The 25,579-nt window shown below is 38.0% G+C and overlaps 1 protein-coding gene and 1 non-coding gene across 6 annotated transcripts in view; one reads left to right on the top strand and one right to left on the bottom strand.

Moving 5' to 3' along the window:
- MTA3 (metastasis associated 1 family member 3) overlaps positions 1 to 25,579 on the top strand; it is a 166,281-nt gene that overhangs the window by 73,345 nt on the left and 67,357 nt on the right. For all 5 annotated transcript variants that reach the window (XR_009506601.1, XM_059943496.1, XM_059943492.1 and 2 more), the window contains exons 7-8: positions 2,405 to 2,507; positions 7,119 to 7,218. Coding sequence is in view for 4 of the 5 variants with exons in the window: in XM_059943496.1 (XP_059799479.1) it covers positions 2,405 to 2,507; positions 7,119 to 7,218 (203 nt within the window). In the remaining variant the exon portion in view is untranslated. The remainder of the gene's footprint in view (positions 1 to 2,404; positions 2,508 to 7,118; positions 7,219 to 25,579) is intronic.
- LOC132347142 (U6 spliceosomal RNA) lies at positions 1,783 to 1,889 on the bottom strand. Its single transcript, XR_009497099.1, has one exon. It is a non-coding gene; the product is annotated as a U6 spliceosomal RNA (small nuclear RNA).

Here is a 25,579-nt window from a genome sequence, read left to right as displayed (position 1 = left end):
AGAATTCTTATACTGAATTATCTTTCCTCTGTATGCTGCAGAATGTATGGATAGGATTGAAGTTTATCAATTTAACTGACTTAAATTTGAAAAGTAAATATCAGTTTTACCCTTATGTTCTAGAACATATAATAGAAGGGGCTTAATACCGAATAGCATCATCATTTCATCTTGTGTTATTTAAAAATGCAGATTTCAAATGTAGATTTATTATTATATTTCTTTCTTTACTACTTTACTATTTATCTTACTTAACATGTATTTCTTGGAGATACAGGGGAGTATAATTGTGTCATTTTCCTTTCAAAAGTTTCATGCAGTTTACAAACGTTTGGGTTTGTAAATGGTTTTTAAAAATGAACCAATTGAATTTTTTTTTAACATCTTTATTGGAGTATAATTGCTTTACAATGGTGTGTTAGTTTCTGCTTTATAACAAAGTGAATCAGCTATACATATACATATATCCCATATCTCCTCCCTCTTGTGTCTCCCTCCCATCCTCCCTATCCCACCCCTCTAGGTAGTCACATGCATTGTAAGCAAAAACAATGAAAAACAAAATCCTTTTAAACACCTGATATGTCTTTGGACTAGTACTCATTCTGGTCTGCTTGTGCTTCTTTATGTTGGGGGTGGCAATTGACTTTTTCGTTACCTACCTGTCTTTGAACAAGGAGCAGGATGGGCAGGCCCCCTACCTGACAGCAGTGGCTGACTTAGGAGACTGCATATGGGGTGGCTGATTCTGCCCTCCCGCTTTCTCCTTTTGAGCCTTAATACCTGCTTGCTCCCATCCTAGGAGGGAACACATTAATAAGCCTATAGCCTGGATTCATCAGTCACCAAGGGATGTTCAGCCTCATAGTATGTCAGTCAGTGCAAGACACTCTGCCTGATGTTATAGATGCAGTGATCAAAACCAAAACATAGCCCAAACCAGTTCCTAGCCTGATAGGAAATTCATAGCTGTAAATTGGAATCCAGTCAACTCCCAAGTCTGTTTTCCATTACCATCTTTTATCCTAACATTGAGTCTTGCCTGCTGGTTATATCTCCTCGTGAGACGTTCCTAAAACAAAACATCCTGTATTATCCTCAGTCTTTTCCTCAACCTCTTGATTGTTTCCTTCTTTCTGTTAATGCCAACACTATCTATGTAGTTCTCAAGACTGGAAACCTACCCATTATACCAGTCTGTCACTGTCATTTCTAAATATTCTCTCTTAGCTCTTTATTGTCACTGTCAATACCATGTCTCCCTGTCTGTATCACGTATCTCTGTAGAGCAAATTATTCCATTGCTAAGTGTTGGATGTGAAATTTGTTTCTGGTTTTGTCACTCTACTGCTAAAAAGGCAAGGGCTTCTTATTACCTCCAAATAAAAATCTATTCAGAAAATCTGTGCAGAATCTTCAGTAATATTTTCATAACCCACTTCTTTTAGCTATCTCTTCTCATTCCCCTTGATGTACTCCTGACAAAATTAGCTACTTTTCTACCACATCTTAAAGCCCCATGACTTTGTTTACATTCTCATTTCTTTTTTTTTTAAATCCTTTTATTATTTACAACAGTCTTTTGATAATTTCTGCTAAATTTGTTCTGATATATTCTTTTTTTTTTTTAACATCTTTATTGGAGTATAATTGCTTTACAATGGTATGTTAGTTTCTGCTTTATAGCAAAGTGAATCAGTTATAAATATGTCCCCATATCTCTTCCCTCTTGCGTCTCCCTCCCTCCCACCCTCCTTATCCCACCCCTCTAGGTGGTCACAAAAAAATATGGAACGCTTCACGAATTTGCGTGTCATCCTTGCGCAGGGGCCATGCTAATCTTCTCTGTATCGTTCCAATTTTAGTATATGTGCTACCGCAGCGAGCACCATTCTCATTTCTTACTTTAAGTTCTCTCCCCCTGCCAGTGCATTCATACCCTTCAGTTCTTAGCAGGAATGCCACCTCATGCATGACATTGTTCCCTAACTAGCCTGAAATGATTTCTCTAATCTTCAGGATCTTACAGTCATATCTATACATCTCTGTGACATCTGTTTCTTTTCATGTGTATCATAGTTATTTATGAGTAAGTTTTATCATAATTTGAGCATCTTTCTTTTCTGTCTCTATATCCCTTAGTGAGGCTTGGGGCCTCACGCATACAAATACACGGGAAAGACATGTTAATGACTAAGTGAAGACATCATATGGTCGGTTTGGTTGTGTTATCATCAGCGTTCACTTTACAGAGTGTTCTACATCTGCTGTCTGATAGAATGTATGCAAACCATGTACATTTACCTTATACTTTTAATGCTGTGGTGACCACAGTCATCAATCATATGTGACAACGTACGTGCCTTGTGAATAACAAGACTCCATTTTCTTTGTTCTTGGACAGGAGAATCAGATGAGAGGGAACAGTCTAAATTGGAAGTGAAAGTTTGGGACCCAAATAGCCCACTTACAGATCGACAGATTGACCAGTTTTTAGTTGTAGCACGGTGAGTATGGCACTGTGGAGTCAAGAGATGTCTTTTCTTTTTATAAAAGAATTTACAGAAAATTTATGAATTTTCCTTTTTTTGTGTTCTACTATTTTTCATCGGTTGTATTTTTCTTTTTCTAACTGTGTAAGAAAGCCGAATATATATCACACCTCTTCCTAAATAATATGGTTTATTATCATTAGTTTCCATTTTAAAAGTGAAAATAGATTTATTAATTTTTACTGATTAAGAAAATAAATGCTCCTTGTAAAAATGTAAGCACTACAGAAAAGTATAAAGTAGAAACTCAACACCTGAAATCCCATATCTTTAATTAAAGCAGTGAGCTCCTTTAAGCCAGTCAGGGATTATTCAGGTGTCAGTGATAATGTGCTCCTCTAACTGCACCCACGTGTGAGTGATGTCTGTTGGCTAGGTGTAAGGCTGTCCTTTGAGAGTTCTAAGCCTGGCTCCCTGGCTGCCTTGCCCACCCCCTCATCCCCCCCTCCCCCCATAGCCCCTTTTCTTGAGAAAATGAGTGGACAGAAGTTTATTTGTATTGTTTCAGTTATAAAAGTGAATGATGTTCATGGGGGAATTGCTGCAAAGCAGAAAGTAAATGAGATCATCATAGCATTGTAATAGCAGAAAAATTGGAAAAAACCTAAAAGTACATCAGCAAGCAGTTGATGAATGGGTTGAGGTATATTTAGTAATGGAGTATTACTTTACAACAATGAAAATGAGTGAATTAGGGCTATATGTAGCAAAGAGGTAAACCTCAAAAACAATGTTGAGTAAATACATACAGTATGGTCACTGATAAAAAAATTTTACAATGTGCAAACAATGTCTTATTTCATTAATGGGCATATATATGCATATGCGTATTATATATATATATGTATGAGTTCTGGGAATGTGTATTGATAACATTTATTTCCTTAAAAAAATGAACCAAGAGACTTCCTTGGTCCAGTGGTAAAGAATGCGCCTTCCCATGCAGGGGACGTGGGCTTGATCCTGCTCGGGGAACTGAGATCCCACGTGCCACGGGGCAGCTAAGCCCGAACGCCCCACAACTAATGAGCCCACGCACCTCAACTAGAGAGCCTACGTGCCGCAAACTACAGAGCCCGTGTGCTCTGGAGCCATGTGCCACAGCTAGAGAGAAGTCCATGCACCGCAACAAAGAGCCTGTGAGCCGCAACAAAAGATCCCTCGTGCCGCAACTAAGATCTGATGCAGCCAAAAAAAAAAGAAAAAAACAAATGTGGCAAAATATTATCTTTTTAATTTTTTGATTTATTTATTTTATTGAAATATGGTTGATTTACAATAGTATATTAGTTTCAGGTATACAACATAGTGATTCAATATTTTTATAGATTATACTCCATTTAAAGTTATTACAAAATAATGGCTAAATTGCCCTGTGCTGTACAGTATATACTTGTTGCTTCAAACATGGCAAAATATTAGAATGAGGTAGATCTGGACATGATTACAAACGTCTTCATTATAGTCTCTAATTTTTTGTTGAATGTTTTTTATAATACAAAGGACAAAAGTGTCTTAGCCCATCCTTAACACTGTTCATAGTGCCAGTCACCGTGGAAGTCATACATCGCATCGGTGGGTAGGCATTTAGACTCCAGAGCCCACATGCCTAGCCACTAACTGATTAGATGAAGAGACTTGATATATATACATTGTTGGGGAGGAGCCAGTCAGTGGAATAGAGGAGACTGAAGATTCGGGAGTAGAAATGAATCATTGGTGGAACCTCTGCCCTAGAGACTCCAGACAGGTTATCTGGATTTTGTATTATTTAGTAGATTTTGCAGTTTCAGATTTGATTTTCATTTTTTTTTTTCCTTTTCCTGATTACGATGGGCCATGTTTTCTTTTTTCTTGAAGCCAGCATGAGAGGCACCAAGGAGAAGCACCTAGTATCTTTTTCAATTTTTGTTTTTTTAAAAAAAAAATCTAAATACAAATTAAACCCAGTTAAGCACCACTGCACATCCCACCAGAATGGTTAAAATTTAAAAGACTGGGCTTCCCTGGTGGCGCAGTGGTTACGAATCTGCCTGCCAATGCAGGGGACATGGGTTCGAGCCGTGGTCCGGGAAGATCCCACATGCCTCTGAGCAACTAAGCCCCATGTGCCACAACTGCTGAGCCTGTGCTCTAGAGCCTGTGAGCCACAACTACTGAGCCCGCATGCCACAACTACTGAAGCCCACGCGCCTAGAGCCCGTGCTCTGTGACAAGAGAAGTGACTGCAGTGAGAAGCCTGCGTGCCACAACGAAGAGTAGCACCCGCTCGCTGCAACTACAGAAAGCCCACGCGCAGCAACGAAGACCCAACACAGCCAAAAATAAAATAAATAATAAAAATAAATACATAAAAAAAAATTTAAAAGACTGACAGTGCCAAGCACTGGTAAAGATGTGGGACAACCAGCACTCTCATATTCTGCTGGTTGTAGTGCAAGTTGGTACAGCTGCCTTAGAAAACTGTTTGCTGTCATCTAACACACATATCCCTTAAGTTTCACTCCTAAATATATACGCAGCAGAAATGCATACACCTGTGTGCCAAAAAGATACATATACAGATGGCAGTAATGGCACTATCCATAGTAGCCCCAGCTTGGAAACACATGTCCGTCAACAATAGAGTGGGGGTGGGGCATCGTGCAAAGTAATGCTCACGGCAAGGAAATGAACGAACACAGCTCAATCACAGCCGGCAGCATGGGTGAATCCACAGACATAGTTTTGAACAAAAGGAACTGGATATGACAAGTGTGCGTAGCGTGTGATTCTGTTTAAGTTTTCAATTGAGCAAAAGTAATCTTTGATGTTAGAATCTGGGATGCTGGTTCCCTTCCACTAGGAAGTAGTGATTGGGAAGGAACCCGAAGAGTCTTCTGGGTGCTGTCATGATCTGTGTCTTGACCTGGATGCTGGTGACATGGATGCATTGACTTTGTGGTAACTGAATAGCTGTACAATGTGTGTGCTTTTTGCATGTGTTTTATATTTTAATTAAAACCTTAAAAAAAAAATCTCTTCCTCGGCTAACATGTTTAAAACACAGACAAGAAGCGGGAAGCCTTACCTTCATTTCACACTTTATTTCTTTTTTTAAAAAAATTTTTTATTTATTTATTTTATTTTATTTTTGGCTGCGTTGGGTCTTTGTTGCTGCACACGGGCTTTCTCTAGTTGCGGCAAGTGGGGGCTACTCTTCGTTGCAGTGTGCGGGCTTCTCATTGCGGTGGCTTCTCTTCGTTGCAGAGCACGGGCTCTAGGCACGCGGGCTTCAGTAGTTGTGGCACGTGGGCTCCAGTAGTTGTGGCACGTGGGCTCAGTAGCTGTGGCTCACGGGCTCTAGAGCGCAGGCTTGGTAATCGTGGCGCACGGGCTTAAGTTGCTCCACGGCATGTGGGATCTTCCTGGACCAGGGCTCGAACCCGTGTCCCCTGCATTGGCAGATGGATTCTTAACCACTGCGCCACCAGGGAAGCCCACACTTTATTTCTTGAAGTTAGGGTTCTCTGTGTATGGGAAGGCCTTCTAAATCATTAAGTGAAAATCAGTGTTGTGGTAATTTTTTTTTTTTTTTTTTTTTTTTGGAAATCTGTTATATATTGAGTCCTTGAAGGAAGAGGTTGCTGCAGTTGATGATATCTCATTTCAAGGAAAAATGTTATTGGGATTTCACCATTTGGGCTAAAAAAGTGGTCAGAACTTGATTTGCAATAATAGTCAAATTCTGCATCAAATTTATTTCTCATTTTTGAAGCACATTTGGAAACCAACTTGTTTATTCCATGGCATTTCATTATAGATCTTCCCATTCTTTATGCCACACAAGCCTCTTTTTCTTAATTGTTTTAAAAAAATATATTTATTTATTTATTTTGGCTGCAGTGGTCTTTTTTTTTTTTTTTTTTAATTTATTTTATTTATGGCTGTGTTGGGTCTTCGTTTCTGTGCGAGGGCTTTCTCCAGTTGTGGCAAGCGGGGGCCACTCTTCATCGCGGTGCGCGGGCCTCTCGCTATCGCGGCCTCTCTTGTTGTGGAGCACAGGTTCCAGACGCGCAGGCTCAGCAATTGTGGCTCACGGGCCCAGCCGCTCCGCGGCATGTGGGATCCTCCCAGACCAGGGCTCGAACCCGTGTCCCCTGCATTGGCAGGCAGATTCTCAACCACTGCGCCACCAGGGAAGCCCTGCAGTGGTCTTAGTTGTGGCATGCGGACTTCTTAGTTGCGGCATGCGAACTCTGAGTTGCGGCATGTATGCGGGATCTAGTTCCCCGACCAGGGATCGAACCCAGGCCCCCTGCATTGGGAGCATGGAGTCTTACCCACTGGACCGCCAGGAAGTCCCTCTTTTTCTTAATTTAATTGTAATGACACATATGTGTAGTGAATTGGCTTGTCAATTCTTAAATCGCAAAGAAAATACTTTTTGTCTAATTTGATTCTTAAACATCAAAGAACTTGCTTGACTTTTACAACCATTCATTTACTACCCAAATGTGTTTTTTTTAAAGATAAAAAAACAACAGTGCCTTAATCTTTTCCTCTTTGTTTGTGTGGTTTATCCAGTGCTGTCGGGACATTTGCTCGAGCCCTTGATTGCAGCAGTTCTGTAAGGCAGCCTAGTTTGCATATGAGTGCAGCTGCAGCTTCTCGAGACATCACCCTGGTAAGATGCTTTTTGAAACTTGGGAGTTATTATTTCTTCTGCTACTTGTTTAATTTAAAAGCCAATATAGCAGTGTTGTACACGTGAGAACTTCCTGGCTCTAAGCCCTGCTGACTGTTAGGTTGATTTGGCTTGGCTGGTTGATTAACTCAACTCGCTGTCTCATTCCTAAGTCACCCCTTGTGTTTGTGAGCTGGGACAAGTAAGAATGACTATTCACAGAGTAGGTACAAAATTATAAAAAATATTTTTGGGAAAACAATTCAATATTCTGATTCATCTGTTTTCACTTTGGTGCTTTTTTGGTGTATTCCATCTACACCAAAGTACATAAATAGTTGTAGCTCACACATAGTGCTTTACAATTTTTTTAAGTGAAAGTAGCCATCTCTTGAAACCATTGCTATAGGAGTTATTCTTTTGTCATGCCATTAGTCAGTATTAAATATTTAAAGTTTTGTTTTGTCTGTTCATTAGAAAGAGGTTCTGTTTTCTTAAATTATTTCATTATATTATGGTTGCTATCTTTTAAGGCTATTTCCTTTCTTCCCTTGGTGATCAAATGAGGCTTCCCACGTTCAGCTTAATTATACCACTGATGCCTGCTGTGGCTGGGCATCGGGCTTGGCACTTGCTTCCTTGTCTGCACCCTCCAGCAGAGCAGACCTGCATGTTTTTGCCTGTTGAAGTTCCTTAACTGTATTGATTGCCACTCCCTCTGAGATAGGCATGATAGGATGCTCATATTACAAATGAGGAAACTGAGGTATGGCAAGGTTAAGTTGTTTGATATTCATTACTCGTAATAAAAGTTAGCATTTTGTTTTCTGATGGAATGGAATACAATGATAGGTTTTATTACTTTCTCATTATATTCCAATTTGAAATGTTTTCCACAAAATATTTATCATGATAATGTAAAAACTTGTACTAGAATGCACAACAAATTTGTTTCTTATAATTCTTTCTTGTATTTTTGTACAATTATAGATGATGATGAAAGCATTAATAGTCTATAGCCTTTAAGGAACCCTTTTCTCTATCCTTTCTCAAAGACTAAAATGTTGTTTATAGAAACAAGTTTTGTTCTCTCCGTTGGTACATTAATATTTTATGAAAGTTTAGGGGTTTCAAAATACGTTTGTATTTTGGTTGTTTAGCACTTTTAGAGTGCTTTTTTTTTTTTTTTTAAGAGTGCTTTTTTGAAGATGCAAGAGTACACTTGTCACTTTGTAACAACCTTAAATCCTGTCAACAGATATTTATGTGAACCAGAACTACATGGAATCTAATCACTACCTGTTTAAAAAAATGTTTTCCCAATTCTAAAATTAGTGTATTCTTATTATGAAAAAATTTTAAAAGTGAAGTACAGCAGCAGCCAAAAAAAAAAAGTTTTGTCCTCATTACCCAGGGTAGAATATTCTTACCATTTTATGTTTCCTTTCAGCCACTTTTTGTGCATTGCAAACAATATACTAGCAAATTACAGAATAGTGCAGAAGATAATATAATAAAATACTATGCAATGCCACCTAAAGCAGTTGTTAACATTTTAGTTCTTTGGATTAAACAGATTTTCAACCACTATATTAATGATGAAATCTCTAATATTCTCTCCCTAATCCTATTCCCCATCCTCCATCTGTACCCCTGGCCCTGATCATCCCTGCCTCCTGACAAGAGGCAGCCACTATATCAAATCTGCTGTGTATCTAGTCTGTGTTTTTCTACTTTTACTATGTATTGATATTTCCAAAAACAACATGAACATTGTTTTACATGTGTTTAAATCTACTTTGTAACATTTTGCTATTTGCTTATTAGTGAGATGTAGCCATGTTAATAAATATGTACCTCTTTCACTCATTTTTAACTCCTTGGTAGTATTTGTAGTATTCTTTCATAGAATACTACACCACATTATTTATGTATTCTCTTACCAATGAACATCTGGAGTGCTTTAAAAACATTTTCCTTTGCTATTACCCATAATGCTGCATTGGCAATTCTAACACATGTCCTTTCTGAGCATGTGTGCGAGCTTTCTAGGCTGTAACTAGAATTGGAATAGTTATTCATAGCGATTCGTAGGGTGGTGCTCATTTTCAGTTGGACCACGTGCTGCCAAATTATTCTATTATACACCATACTAGAAATTTATAATCCCACGAGCGGTTAATGACTGTTTTTCTTTCTGCATCTGTTTCCTTACGTTGTCTTCAACACTTGGACACTTGGTATGTTGAGACTAAAATTTTTTACTAACCTGATTCTGCCTCATTTTAATTTGTATTTCCCTGATTACTTAATGAGGCTAAGCATATTTTCATATTGGCTCTTCAGATTTTTTCTTCTTTGTATTTTAGATTCATGTATCCTTTGTCCATTCTTCACTTACATTATTATTCTATTTTTTTTTTATTCTATTTTTGTCTAATACTTTTAAAGTTTTATTCATATTTAAGACTGTAAATATACCTGGACTTTATTTTTAAGAATGGAGTGAGGTAGGGGTCTAATTTTGTTTTTATCCATATGGAAAATTAATTATTCCAGCACCTTTTATTAATTTGTTGTTTCCTCATGATTCTGTAATGCCCCTTCTATCTTATTTCATGGTCCTAGATATGCTTAGGATTCTTAATCCATTCTCTTCTGTTTCATTGATCTATTTGTCCCTGTGAAAGCACCACAGTATAATAAATTCCAATAGCTGGTAAGACAAGTTCCATGTCACTTTATTTTTAACATATAGGTGAAGTTATTTAAAATAGAGTTTTATATTTTGTCTCCCCTCTACCCCATGTTTTTCCTAACAGTATAATATAAACACTCTTTCATATAAGAATCTGCAAAGTTTTTTTCTAATGTTGCATGATCTTGCCTTGTATATACTGTTACTTATGTAGCCAGTGTCTTGTGACTTAACACTGTTCTTAAGAGATAATGCTTCCCAGATTATAAAGGGGGGTGCTATCTCTGTTGTAGTCCAGCAAATTCCCTCTACACTGAGGGGCTAGAGTGCAAAGCCTGTTCCTGAGATGGGATAGAGCTCTTGTGACAATTGGGGCTGGCATTTGCCTGAAGATGGGCCTGACAGGTGAAGAGCAGGTGTGTTGGCTCTTGGTTCACAACTGCAGCGACTCTCTGCTTCCCACTGCTGGTGACTGCTGGGACAGCAGATGAATTTCTTTTGGAGGAGGGCAGAGTCTTCAAGAATCAGTGTTTGTTTTTGTCAGTGAAGGCCATTATAAAAGAAACATTTTAAAGGGCATACAACCTTTATACCTTAATTGGTTTAAATATCATTTAGTGTGTGTTGTTTGTAATACTTGCCTGTTATGCTCCTTCTAGTACTTTCACACCCTCCAGTGTTTCCGTCTCTTCTGTTTTATTTCCTTTCATACTTAGCAATTTGGAGTCACTTTTTAATTACATTATTATCTTAAATTATTTACTACATTTTAAAGTTTTTTAAGCAAAAATATACTCAGAGGTTTAGGAAATTTTGTTTTGTCTTGTTTGTACAGATGGTTTCAGAGACAGGATTTGGATCTTGACTCCTGCTGAGGAGTTCTCTCCAGTAGATTACCTCTTCTGTTTTATTCTTGTTAAAATGGCTTGGGTTTAAATATAATTGTTGTCTGTCTTGGATCAGGCAGCACTGAAGATTTGTTTTTTAAATTTATTTTTGTTTTTTTAATATTTATTTGTTTATTTATTTATTTACGTTGGTTGTGCCGGGTCTTAGTTGAGGCATGCGGGATCTTTAATTGTGGCATGCAGGCTTCTTAGTTGCAGCATGTGGCATGAGAACTCTTAGTTGTGGCATGCATGTGGGATCTAGTTCCCCAACCAGGGATTGAACCCAGACCCCCTGCATTGGGAGCACGGAGTCTTACCCACCGGACCACCAGGGAAGTCCCTTATTCTTTTTATTAATTTTTAAATTTAATTTTATTTATTTTTTTTATACAGCAGGTTCTTATTAGTCATCCATTTTATACACATCAGTATATACATGTCAATCCCAATTGCCCAATTCATCACCCCCCCACCCCCACCCCCCTGCCGCTTTTCCCCCTTGGTGTCCACACGTTTGTTCTCTACATCTGTGTCTCTATTTCTGCCTTGCAAACCAGTTTATCTGCACCATTTTTCTAGATTCCACATATATGTGTTAATATACGATATTTGTTTTTCTCCTTCTGACGTACTTCACTCTGTATGACAGTCTCTAGATCCATCCATGTCTCTACAAATGACCCAGTTTCGTTCCTTTTTATGGCTGAGTAATATTCCATTGTATATATGTACCACATCTTCTTTATCCATTTGTCTGTCGATGGGCATTTAGGTTGCTTCCATGACCCGGCTATTGTAAATAGTGCTGCAATGAACATTGGGGTGCATGTGTCTTTCTGAATTATGGTTTTCTCTGGGTATATGCCCAGTAGTGGGATTGCTGGATCATATGGTAATTCTATTTTTAGTTTTTTAAGGAACCTCCATACTGTTCTCCATAGTGGCTGTATCAATTTACATTCCCACCAACAGTGCAAGAGGGTTCCCTTTTCTCCACACCCTCTCCAGTATTTGCTGTTTGTAGATTTTCTAATGATGCCCATTCTAACTGGTGTGAGGTGATACCTCATTGTAGTTTTGATTTGCATTTCTCTAATAATTAGTGATGTTGAGCAGCTTTTCATGTGCTTCTTGGCCATCTGTATGTCTTCTTTGGAGAAATGTCTATTTAGGTCCTCTGCCCATTTTTGGATTGAGTTGTTTGTTTTTTAATATTGAGCTACATGAGCTGTTTATATATTTTAGAGATTAATCCTTTGTTCATTGATTCGTTTGCAAATATTTTCTCCCATTCTGAGGGTTGTCTTTTCGTCTTGTTTATGGTTTCCTTTGCTGTGCAGAAGCTTTTAACTTTCATTAGGTCCCATTTGTTTATTTTTGTTTTTATTTCCTTTACTCTAGGAGGTGGATCAAAAAAGATCTTGCTGTGATTTATGTCAAAGAGTGTTCTTCCTATGTTTTCCTCTAAGAGTTTTATAGTGTCCGGTCTTACATTTAGGTCTCTAATCCATTTTGAGTTTATTTTTGGGTATGGTGTTAGGGAGTGTTCTAATTTCATTTGTTTACATGTAGCTGTCCAGTTTTCCCAGCACCACTTATTGAAGAGACTGTCTTTTCCCCATTTGTATATCCTTGCCTCCTTTGTCATAGATTACTTGACCATAGGTGCATGGGTTTATCTCAGGGCTTTCTATCTTGTTCCATTGATCTATGTTTCTGTTTTCGTGCCACTACCATATTGTCTTAATTACTGTAGCTTTGTAGTATACTTTGAAGTCAGGGAGTCTGATTCCTCCAGCTCCGTTTTTTTCCCTCAAGACTGCTTTGGCTATTTGGGGTCTTTTGTGTCTCCATATAAATTTTAAGATTTTTTGTTCTAGTTCCGTAAAAAATGCCATTGGTAATTTGATAGGGATTGCATTGAATCTGTAGATTGCTTTGGGTAGTATAGTCATTTTCACAGTATTGATTCTTCCAATCCAAGAACATGGTATATCTCTCCATCTGTTGGTATCATCTTTAATTTCTTTCATCAGTGTCTTATAGTTTTCTGCATACAGGTCTTTTGTCTCCCTAGGTAGGTTTATTCCTAGGTATTTTATTCTTTTTGTTGCAATGGTAAATGGGAGTGTTTCCTTAATTTCTCTTTCAGATTTTTCATCATTAGTGTATAGGAATGAAAGAGATTTCTGTGCATTAATTTTGTATCCTGCAACTTTACCAAATTCATTGATTAGCTCTAGTAGTTTTCTGGTGGCATTTTTAGGATTCTCTATGTATAGTATCATGTCATCTGCAAACAGTGACAGTTTTACTTCTTCTTTTCCAATTTGTATTCCTTTTATTTCTTTTTCTTCTCTGATTGCCATGGCTAGGACTTCCAAAACTATGTTGAATGACAGTGGTGAGAGTGGACATCCTTGTCTTGTTCCTGATCTTAGAGGAAATGCTTTCAGTTTTTCACCATTGAGAATGATGCTTGCTGTGGGTTTGTCATATATGGCCTTTATTATGTTGAGGTAGGTTCCCTCTATGCCCACTTTCCGGAGGGTTTTTATCATAAATGGGTGTTGAATTTTGTCAAAAGCTTTTTCTGCATCTATTGAGATGATCATATGGTTTTTATTCTCCGATTTGTTAATATGGTTTATCGCATTGATTGATTTGTGTATATTGAAGAATCCTTGCATCCCTGGAATAAATCCCACTTGATCATGGTGTATGATCCTGTTAATGTGTTGTTGGATTCTGTTTGCTAATATTTTGTTGAGAATTTTTGCGTCTATATTCATCAGTGATATTGGTCTGTAATTTTCTTTTTTTGTAGTATCTTTGTCTGGTTTTGGTATCATGGTGATGGTGGCCTCATAGAATGAGTTTGGGAGTGTTCCTTCCTCCGCAATTTTTTGGAAGAGTTTGAGAAGGATGGGTGTTAGCTCTTCTCTAAATGTTTGATAGAATTCACCTGTGAAGCCATCTGGTCCTGGACTTTTGTTTGTTGGAAGATTTTTAATCACAGTTTCAATTTCATTACTTGTGATTGGTCTGATCATATTTTCTATTTCTTCCTGGTTCAGTCTTGGAAGGTTATACCTTTCTAGGAATTTGTCCATTTCTTCCAGGTTGTCCATTTTATTGGCATAGAGTTGCTTGTAGTAGTCTCTTAGGATGCTTTGTATTTCTGCAGTGTCTGTTGTAACGTCTCCTTTTTCATTTCTAATTTTATTGATTTGAGTCCTCTCCCTCTTTTTCTTAATGAGTCTGGCTAATCGTTTATCAATTTTGTTAATCTTCTCAAAGAAGCAGCGTTTAGTTTTATTAATCTTTGCTATTGTTTTCTTTGTTTCTATTTCATTTATTTCTGCTCTGATCTTTGATTTCTTTCCTTCTGCTAACTTTGGGCTTTGTTTGTTCTTCTTTCTCTAGTTCCTTTAGGTGTAAGGTTAGATTGTTTATTTGAGATTTTTCTTGTTTCTTGAGGCAGGCTTGTATAGCTATAAACTTCCCTCTTAGAACTGCTTTTGCTGCATCCCATAGGTTTTGGATCATCGTGTTTTCATTGTCATTTGTCTCCAGGTATTTTTTGATTTCCTCTTTGATTTCTTCAGTGATCTCTTGGTTATTTAGTAACATATTGTTTAGCCTCCACGTGTTTGTGTTTTTTACATTTTTTTCCCTGTAATTCATTTCTAATCTCATAGCGTTGTGGTCACAAAAGATGTTTGATATGATTTCAGTTTTCTTAAATTTACTGTGGCTTGATTTGTGACTCAAGATGTGATCTATCCTGGAGGATGTTCCGTGTGCACTTGAGAAGAAAGTGTAATCTGCTGTTTTTGGATGGAATGTCCTATAAATATCAATTAAATCTATCTGGTCTATTGTGTCATTTAAAGCTTGTGTTTCCTTATTTATTTTCATTTTGGATGATCTGTCCATTGGTGTAAGTGAGGTGTTAAAGTCCCCCACTATTATTGTGTTACTGTGGATTTCCTCTTTTAGAGCTCTTAGCAGTTGCCTTATGTATTGAGGTGCTCCTATGTTGGGTGCATGTATATTAATAATTGTTGTATCTTCTTCTTGGATTGATCCCTTGATCATTATGTAGTGTCCTTCCTTGTCTCTTGTAACATTCTTTATTTTAAAGTCTATGTTATCTGATATGAGTATTGCTACTCCCGCTTTCTTTTGATTTCCACTTGCATGGAATATCTTTTTCCATCCCCTCACTTTCAGTCTGAATGTGTCCCTAGGTCTGAAGTGGGTCTCTTGTAGACAGCATATAGATGGGTCTTGTTTTTGTATCCATTCAGCAAGCCTGTGTCTTTTGGTTGGAGCATTTAATCCATTCACGTTTAAGGTAATTCTCGATATGTATATTCCTATGACCATTTTCTTAATTGTTTTGGGTTTGTTTTTGTAGATCCTTTTCTTCCTTGTGTTTCCCACTTAGAGAAGTTCCTTTAGCATTTGTTGTAGAGCTGGTTTGGTGGTGCTGAATTCTCTTAGCTTTTGCTTGTCTGTAAAGCTTTTGATTTCTCCATCGAATCTGAATGAGATCCTTGCCAGGTAGAGTAATCTTGGTTGTAGATTCTTCCCTTTCATCACTTTAAGTATATCATGCCACTCCCTTCTGTCTTGTAGAGTTTCTGCTGAGAAATCAGCTGTTAACCTTATGGGAGTTCCCTTGTATGTTATTTGTCATTTTTCCCTTGCTGCTTTCAGTAATTTTTCTTTGTCTTTAATTTTTGCCAGTTTGATTACTATGTGTCTTGGTGTGTTTCTCCTTGGGTTTATCCTGTATGGGACTCTCTGTGCTTCCTGGACTTGGGTGGCTATTTCCTTTCCCATGTTAGGGAAGTTTTCGAGTATAATCTCTTCAAATATTTTCTCGGGTCCTTTCTCTCTCTCTTCTCCTTCTGGGACCCCTGTAATGTGAATGTTGTTGTGTTTAATGTTGTCCCAGAGGTCTCTTAGGCTGTCTTCATTTCTTTTCATTCTTTTTTCTTTATTCTGTTCCGCAGCAGTGAATTCCACCATTCTGTGTTCCAGGTCACTTCTCCGTTCTTCTGCCTCAGTTATTCTGCTATTGATTCCTTCTAGTGTAGTTTTCATTTCAGTTATTGTGTTGTTCATCTCTGTTTGTTTGTTCTTTAATTCTTCTAGGTCTTTGTTAAACATTTCTTGCATCTTCTCGATCTTTGCCTCCATTCTTTTTCCGAGGTCCTGGATCATCTTGACTATCATTATTCTGAATTCTTTTTCTGGAAGTTTGCCTATCTCCACTTCATTTAGTTGTTCTTCTGGGGTTTTATCTTGTTCCTTCATCTGGTACATAGCCCTCTGCCTTTTCATCTTGTCTATCTTTCTGTGAATGTGGTCTTTGTTCCACAGGCTGCAGGATTGTAGTTCTTCTTGCTTCTGCTCTCTGTCATCTGGTGGATGAGGTTATCTAAGAGGCTTGTGCCAGTTTCCTGATGGGAGGGACTGGTGGTGGGTAGAGTTGACTGTTGCTCTGGTGGGCAGAGCTCAGTAAAACTTTAATCCTCTTGACTGTTGATGGGTGGGCCTGGGTTCCCTCCCTGTTGCTTGTTTGGCCTGAGGTGACCCAACACTGGAGCCTACCTGGGCTCTTTTGTGGGGCTAATGGCGGACTCTGGGAGGGCTCACACCAAGGAGTACTTCCCAGAACTTCTGCTTCCAGTGTCCTTGTCTCCTCGGTGAGCCACAGCCAACCCCTGCCTCTGCAGGACACCCTCCAACACCAGCCAGTAGGTCTAGTTCAGTCTCCCCTGTGGTCACTGCTCCTTCCCTTGGGTCCCGATGCACACACTACTTTGTGTGCGCCCTCCAAGAGTGGAGTCTCTGTTTACCCCAGTCCCGTCAAAGTCCTGCAGTCAAATCCCACTAGACTTCAAATTCTGATTCTCTAGGAATTCCTCCTCCCGTTGCTGGACCCCCAGGTTGGGAAGCCTGATGGGGGGCTCAGAACCTTCACTCTAGTGGGTGGACTTCTGTGGTATAAGTGTTCTCCAGTCTGTCAGTCACCCACCCAGCAGTTATGGGATTTGATTTTAGTGTGATTGAGCCCCTCCTACCATCTCATTGTGGCTTCTCCTTTGTCTTTGGATGTGGGGTATCTTTTTTGGTGAGTTCCAGTTTCTTCCTGTTGATAATTGTCCAGCAGCTAGTTGTGATTCTGGTGTTCTCACAAGCGGGAGTGAGAGCACGTCCTTCTACTCTGCTGTCTTGGTTCCTAATCCCCTTATTCTTTTTTAAAAATTCATTTTATTTTATTTTATTTTGGCCATGCCACGCGGCATGCAGGATCTTAGTTCCCTAACCACGGATCGAACCCACACCCCTTGCAGTGGAAGTGTGGATTTTTAACCACTGGACTGCCGGGGAAGTCCCCAAGATTTGTTCTTTTGTCTGCAACATTTATGTGTCTTTTTTTTTTTTTTAATATTATTTATTTGGTTGCACCAGCTCTTAGTTGTGGCCAGTGGGCTCCGCAGTTGTGGTATGTGAACTCTTAGTTGCAGCATGCATGTGGGATCTAGTTCCCTGACCATGGATTGAACCCAGGCCCCCTGCATTGGGAGTGTGGAATCTTATCCACTGTGCCACCAGGGGAGTCACCATTTATGGGTCTTGGTTTCCTGCTCTAACTATTCTAGGTTCAACTTCACTTGGACTTTTTCTGTATGTTCTTGTGTTGAGATTATATTATTTTCAGTTGCAGAAAATTGACATCTTTTAGAAGTCAAAAGCAGGAAGAAGTCATTGTCTCTTGTTATTTCAGATGCCATGACCTGCACCTTTAATCCTGTTTGCCTGGTGGTATCATGCCTTCTACTTTGATGTTAAAATATAAGATCTCGAGGCATTTCTGTAAAAATGAATGGAAGTGGTTAAAAATTAGTAATATGTTGATGAGTTTTGCAGATTGTTTTCTAAGAGCAACATATGAAAGGCTGCTAAGTTGTTTTGTGCCATTAAATGAAAATGGATTCATTGTTTAGTTGAATTTGAAGAATTGGACTCTTATTTTTCTTTCAGTGTTCACAGGCCTGCACAGGTCAGGTTAGTACTTTTCTCTATCAGGTGACCAGACCATGGATCTGGAGACCATGGAGAGGGCAGGGTTGTGGAACTGCTGGGACCTGGGTAGCTTGTTCAGGTGATTTTCTCTGTGGCTTGTCCTGTGAGGACTGCAGTTGGCTTTCATCATTCCTATCTGACACATCTGTTTATCCAAGACAATATATGCCACTTATCAAATCACCAGTAATATTTTGGGAGCAGGTAATTAAGCTGCCTGCAGGATTGTTGGATATAACTTCCTCATTTTCAGGTAGCTGGGCTGTGAATTTCAAACATGGCTAGTCTAAGACATATAATGAGATTTATAATTGTTAAAACATTAAAGCCACAGAGGCTTCATAGATTTCACCTTCGTTTCAGTAAAATGGGAAGTATACTTAGTGCAATTTGCAAAGAAAAAAAAATTAGTGTGCAGTAATCCTTACATTCCACTCCCCTGTCCCCCTGCATTGTGGATACAAAATTACTTAGAACAAAGTAAACCCTGAAGTAGTTACTTAAGTAGTAGTTCTTGGACTTTCTAGCCTGTTACTTCCTGTTCATGACTGGAAGGGCCAAGTGCCATGTGCACTGTTAGGGAGCTATTGCTGAAACAAAGCCTCTGTCTCGGAGAATAGGTAATTGCAGAGATACTGGATTTCTCTTTTGTCTGGACTCTGAGGACTAAAGCAGGTTGGAGGGTAGGATTCTAGATAAAAGCTTTTTGAGTTTTTGGGGGCCTTAGAAATCTTCTGGGATAGACTATATTAGAGATAATGGTTAAGTAACTTATATAAGACTAGAAACTTAGGTTTCCTCATGCTAAATTCTGGTTCTAAGAAAGGTCAGGCTATGTTGATTAGTAAGGAGGAAATTGTATGCTGGAACATCTCTAATTCTGTATTATATCTGGTCTTTTAAAAATGCAATTCTGATTTTGCTGTCCCCTATCTTATATCCTCTTAGTGGCTTTCAGTTGCACTTAGAGCAAAAACCCAGATCCTTAAAACAGTCCCCAGGCCTTGGCAGTCACCATTCTACTTTACATCTCTCTGGATTTGACTACTCTAGGTACCTCATGTAAGTGGAACCATAAAATATTTGCCCCTTTGTGGCTTGCTTATTTCACTTAGCATAACATCTTCAAAGGCCATCCATGTTGCAGCATATGTCGGCATTTCCTTCCTTTTTAAGGCTGAATAATAATCCACTGTATGTGTATATTACATTTTGTTTATCCATTCATCTGTCAGTAGAAACTTGGGTTGCTTCTACCTTTTGGCTATTGTGAATAATGCTGCTATGGACCTGGGTGTGTACCAATGGATTCACTTTTGTGATTCTGTTTTTCCCCTTAGATCTATAGCTTTTGATCCTTATAGCCTTATGCAAGTTACATAACCTCCCTGTGTCTGAGTTTCCTCATCTGCAGTGGAAATAAAATGTGTCTGCCCTGAGGTTATGGGTTGACAAGAAGAGGGTATGCAGACATACCCCTGTAAGTTGCTGATATATGTATCCAAGCATATAGAACTTGATGGAACTGCACTGGCTCCCCAGACCATGCCTTGGGCCTGGGCCCCTGCGTTCTCTGGAGCGGCGCACAGCTCCCTGTGCCGTTGGCTGTCCAGGTTGGGTGGAAGACAACTGATTTACTGCTATGTCACACGTCTTTTTGAGCTTCCATCAGTATTCTGGAAGAAATTACGTTCAGCAGTTTATGCACCTTCATTTAAGGTAATGTTTGCAAACACTGGGCTCTTCTGGCTCTTGAGGCCCCGTCCTCACTAGGAGAGAAAGTAGGTGGTGCCTCAGTGTCCTCCTCCAGCCTCTGGAAAAGTCTGTCTCTGACTTACCTTGTGATATCAACTTGAGGATTAAACAAGATAATACTTGTAGATCATTTGGAACAGTATCTGGCACAATGTAAGAGCTCAATAAATATTAGTTGTTATTGTTGAGCTGATGATAACAATGATGCATTCCCCGCCCCCCCCCCCCCCGTCTTTGCTGAGTCTCATTTACTTTCTTCTGATTTTATAGCATTATCGCTTGTCTGAAAGTGGTTTTTTCATGCCATATTTATTATCATTGTAGTAGGTTATCAAGTTTGAATATGGTCATTAGGCTATAATTAACCACACATATTAATATAATCGTTACAAGGAAATCACTATACAGTTTAAAATCTTCTGCTTAAAACAAGCTATACTTTTTACAATAAAAATTTTCCCATCAAGAAGAACTTAGAAAAGATAATTAACTTATTTTTCTGATAAGAGAAAGTTGATTTAACCAACAATAGTTTTATTCTTCAGTTACTCTTTGTAAAAATGCCAGCTGTTGACCATGCACTTCACTGTCTTTATTTGTGATTCCTGTTCAAATCACACACTTCATTTAGGGCTTTGAGGAATTGAGAACAGTTTGGAAATCATAGTCATTACATCGTTTATAGAAATTGTACTCAGCAGAATATATGAATCTTTTGATTAACATTTTAGGCATCAACTTACATAAAAAAATCTAGTCTTCAAAATGAATATAAAATTGATTAAATGAGAATTCATATAATTTTTAAAACTCAGTTTGCTAAAACTTATGAGTACTATCCATGTTTCCAAGACTGTAAAATTAGAATTTGAACTAATGGACTACCACTGCAGTAAAAAATATGAAACGTGAAATTTTCCTTCCTTCTAAATACATCATTAAGGCAATAATATTCTACATTAGGCACATTTCCTTTTTGTCTGATGATGTATTGCAGATAAGAATTTTAAAATGATATTAAACGGGCTTAGAGACACTGCAGACTGTCTTAGGGGGAATTGTCTGCTTGTGTTAAGGTCTGTTTATCCATTTCTTTCTTTTAAATTTAAGCTTAAATTTGTTTTTGTTTTATTTTTTGTTTTGACTGTATGTCGCCTTTTACTTTACTTTTCTCCCATGCATTTGACAACTAATACAAGAAACATTAGAAAGTCACTGTAGAATTGAACTATGGAGAAATATAATGAAAATTGTTTTAACTTCTTTGTCTAGGGTGAAGAGATTTGGATTTTACAAGTGTGAGTTAATGAAGGCTTGTTATAATTTCTTAAAACTTGTTATTTTTGTATTTTGAGACAATACAAAAATAGTACTAAGACTTCCTGTATTCCCTTCACCCAGATTCCCCAAATGTTTACATCTACCACGTTTCCTTTATCATTCTTTCTCTGTATACATATTATTATTATTTCTGAACAGTTTGAGAGTAAGTTACAGAATGGATGTCCCTTTATCGCTAAGTATTATTTGAGGAGGTATTTCCTAAAAGAACAAGGATATTTTCTCACTTAACCACAATACAATTTGCAGATTCAGGAAATGAACATTGTTATAGTACTATAACAATAGTACTATAACAATTTAAAAGTACTAACAAGTTATAGTACTATAAATCTGGCTTTAGTCAGATTCGTAGTTGTCTCAGTAACGTCCTTTATAATAAGAGAAAAAAAAATTTTTTTCTCATTCAAGATCTACTTGAGAATCACTTACTGCATTTACTTGTCATATCTCTTTAATTTCCTTCAATCCTGAACGGTTCTTCATTTTTTCTCTCTTCTGTGACCATGGCATTTTGAAGAGCACAGGCCATTTATTTTGTAGCATGTCCCTCCATTTGGGTTGTGGTTATAATTTGATTAAAAATTAGAGTAAGTTTTTATTCTATTAAAGTCCCTTTTGGTCAGTTACATCAGGAGATTTTCCATTTTTCCTTAGGTTTTCCAATTTTTCATAGGTTTTTTTTTTGGCCACATGGTGCAGCTTGTGGGATCTTAGTTCCCTGACCAGGGATCGAACCTGGGCTCCAGCAGTGAAAGCACAGAGTCCTGACCACGGGACCACCAGGGAATTCCCTGATAGTTTTTTTATTAGGAAATTTTTTGATGCCTGTAGTTATAAATAGCTTTTTATTCCTGTTATTGTTTATGTGTCATTTCCCATTTTTTCCTTGATAGTTTTGCCAGAAATTTCTCTTTTATTGTCTAGAAGAATGAAATTTTAGTTTAGTTGATCTTCTTTATTGTATGTCTGTTTTCTATTTAATTTAGTTTTGCTCTTTATTATTTTCTTCCTTCTACCTTTCTTTGGCTTTACCCTGATATTAACTATACCAGCTTTACAAGACCAATTTTTAGCCCATTAATTTCATTTATCTACTTTTCTGATATTAGTAATTAAGATTATAAATGTCCCTCTGTATCTCATATTTTTATATGTAGTATTTTCTTTATCACTTGGTTCTAAGTATTTCCTAATTTACTTTATAATTTTGCATTTGACTGAGAGTTAATTTCCAAGGAAATGTGGTTCTATCTAAATAAATAAATCTAAATTGCTTTGGGGGTTGTGATCAGAGAACATGTATGACACCAATTATTTTAACATATCGTGATTTCCTTTAGGGCCTGGAATATAATCTTCCTGAGGCTTTTGCTCCCTAGGTCTTGCCCACTTTCACCTCAGCCTAGTCACAGCTAACTTTCTGTTTGGTCTGTTCTCTCTTGTAGCAGTTTAGAAAACACCTCAAAGTTAAAGCTCGGGTCAGTGTGGAAGCTCATCTCTCATACTTCCTCTTCCTGAACGATCTTAGCCTCTCCTTCTTGCCTGCATTGCTTATTCTCCAGTGTCTCCACATAGTTGTATTCCATATTTGCCTGGTTTGTGTCTGGAATCAGAGCTGGGGGGAAGAACCCACAGTTATGCTCAGGGTAGGTTTGGAAGTGACATTAGGGCCATGGGGCTACTATGGCCTGCCGCCCCTGGAGCTTTCTCGTGATAATAATCAAAAGGTATGAGTACACATAAGAACATAGCTCTTGGGTGTCTTATAGATTGATCTGAGTGAATGACAACCAAGTCTTAACAAATCTGATTAGGAGTGAGGGATTTTGCTTTGAGTACTGTGCATTGAAGCAAAAGTTGACTGGATGGCATACTTCTCATATATATAAATTTTTGCCTTGATCGTGGTTTGAGGTTTACTCATGAGAGTTTATATTTCTACTTGGAAAAAACCATATGCTCATTAATTTTAAAATAGATTTGATGGTCTGAATGCTATAATTTGTGCTGGAGTTATACATGTAAAATTTTTGTAAAACTCTTAACTGAGCAAATCAGTAGTATTGAATATATATGGGTATCAGTTAGCCATTGCCAAAATAATGTTACATGTTACAGATTGGGTTCCTGGGAAACAGATTCTGAGAGGAGATTTGCATGCTGGAAGTTTATTAGGGAGTACTCTTGGGATCAACACCTGTGGAAGAGAAGGGAAGGAGGCAGGATTGAACAGAGGGAGAAGGTGGGCTCTGATACAGTGTGAGTGAAGACCTCACCCTTTACACTCCTGCATCATTGGAAGCTGGCTGCCCCAGGAAGAGGGCATGACCTTGGGCGATGAACCTTTCTTAATTTGAGATCATTCCAAAGAGGAGCAGCAGCTGTAGGCTGTTTGCTCACAGCATTTCTAAGCATTGGGTGAATAAGCTCTTAATTCTCAAAAGGGAAAATGCAGTATCTATTACAATGCCCAGAATTTCATTGGCTTATAAACAGCAAACATTAATTTCTCATGCACCCCTGTACAGATTGTCTAGAATTCTGCTGAACTGTACTGTGCTGATTCGGGTGAGAAGCTGCAGGTTAGGTCCACATCTGGTCCATGTATCTCTCATCCTCTGTTGACAAAAGTCAGTAGCACAAGTCCAAATGCACGGACTCATGTCAGGGCTCTGTTATGTCACACATCTTAACAGCCAGTTGGCCACACAAGTCACATGGCCAGGCCCAACCTCAGCAGAGTGGAAGAATATGCTCCCTTGGAGGTCCAGGAGAGGGAGTGAATTTTTGCCAAACAATGGTCCAGTTTACCCAAGTGTGATTCTGCTTAATGAACAAAAGATGAGAATTCCACTGCCAAGATTTCATTGTCACTCTTTCTCCTAAAATACTTCTGTTTGTCATCTCCATCTGTTTTGAATGAGATGAAATGTGACAACACCGTCACCACTATTTGGCAGAGAGAACAGCTTGTGCTGAGTTCTTATGATTTTTAAAATTTAGATTTGAATGGATTTGTGTGTATCTATATCTCTATTGAAAAGATGGTATCTTTGCAAAGTATTTATCTGGAGGGAGGATTTTCAGTTTCAAGTTCTTTATCTTATTTTAAATTGAGGTATACATATAATAAAGTGTATTAAGTACACTTAGGTGCACAGCTTATAAATTTTTACCTATGTCTACATCCATATAACCACCACCCAGATGTAGATGGTGAACAGGGTTCCCTCATGCTTCTTCCCAGTCAATGATCCCCTCTTCTGAGGTAATCATTATTCTGACTTTTCTCATCATAAATTAATTGTTATTTTTCTCAAAATTCATAAAAATGGAATCAGCCAGTATGTTCTCTTATATGTCTGGCTCTTTGAGTTTTTATCTTAACTGATAAACTATAAGTTGTTGGTTACATTGTCAAACTCCTATGTCTTTTCTTAGCTTATTTCTGTGAGTCTTCACTGGATGTTGTCTCTTTTGTTTTAGAAACTATATTTTGTGTTTTACTTACTTATTAGCTTTTTGTGGTTGGATTAGACTATACAGAAGTTCATTCAGAAGAAGCTTCTATGTATGTCAGAAAGATGGAGTTAATATGGACTCCTAGCAAACAATGTGATCCTCTGGTTTCCTTGGTAAAGCTGGTCATTGATTTTTAACAGGATTATTCCTTAGGCATTCCACAGTACCTGTGTCTCATGGGATGTTTATTTTCTACACATACTGATCATTACTGCACTTTCCCCTAGGCTGTGGTCTAAATGTGTGGGCTATGGAGGTTTCATAGCTGTGGTCAGCCTTAGTCCGACTCACTCTTTCCATTTGCTTTGTGACACAATGCAGGAGCTAGTTTTCAAAAGCAAATGCTTACTTAAGTGTTGAGTAACACAAACACACTCTGTACAGAACAGAACCTTTAAAAACAACCTGATCACTTGGGATTTTGGTCACAATCACTTATAGAGGCTAGGGTATTACTTTGGTACTTGAAGCCTTATTAGGTAATAGCCCATCGTCATTTTTAAAAGTGCCTATAAGGAAGGCATTTGCATTCATCTAACATGAACAAAAGACTGAAAATCCATTCATGCTTTGAGTGGTTGGTATAACAACAGCTGAGAAAAGCTCATTTAATTCTGTGACTTTTGGTTTCAGAGCACCTGTTCAATATAAAAATTACTTGTATCTCCTGAGGAATCTCAGCAGCAGTTAATTTGTATAATTATTGATTTTGAATACTATTTTGTTTTTAGTTATCCACTGTAAATTTAGGAGTTTTAAAAATAGTTGTTTATGGAAATATATTATTATTTGAAGGGACCCCTCAATGCTGTTGATCTTTGCATTTTCATAGATCAGGTATCTAGAAACAATAGTTTTTTAGTTTCAGGGATGGTGTTAAGAGTGTATAACTGTAACATGCAGTTAAAACTGCTGAATCTGTCAAGTGAGAGGTTAGCTAGAGAAGTGGAATTTAGTTGATTCTGAAGTTTGCAGAGCATAAGGGAAGAATCAAGATCAGTTCTAACATTTTTGTAACCCTTGCTGCAGAAGGGTGAGAAGAAATTCA

The sequence above is a fragment of the Balaenoptera ricei genome, chromosome 13, assembly GCF_028023285.1.
Source record: "Balaenoptera ricei isolate mBalRic1 chromosome 13, mBalRic1.hap2, whole genome shotgun sequence".
In the NCBI taxonomy this organism is placed as follows: domain Eukaryota; kingdom Metazoa; phylum Chordata; class Mammalia; order Artiodactyla; family Balaenopteridae; genus Balaenoptera; species Balaenoptera ricei.
The sequence above is the reverse complement of the archived record's forward strand: the minus strand, read 5'-3'. Positions and strand labels throughout refer to the sequence as shown.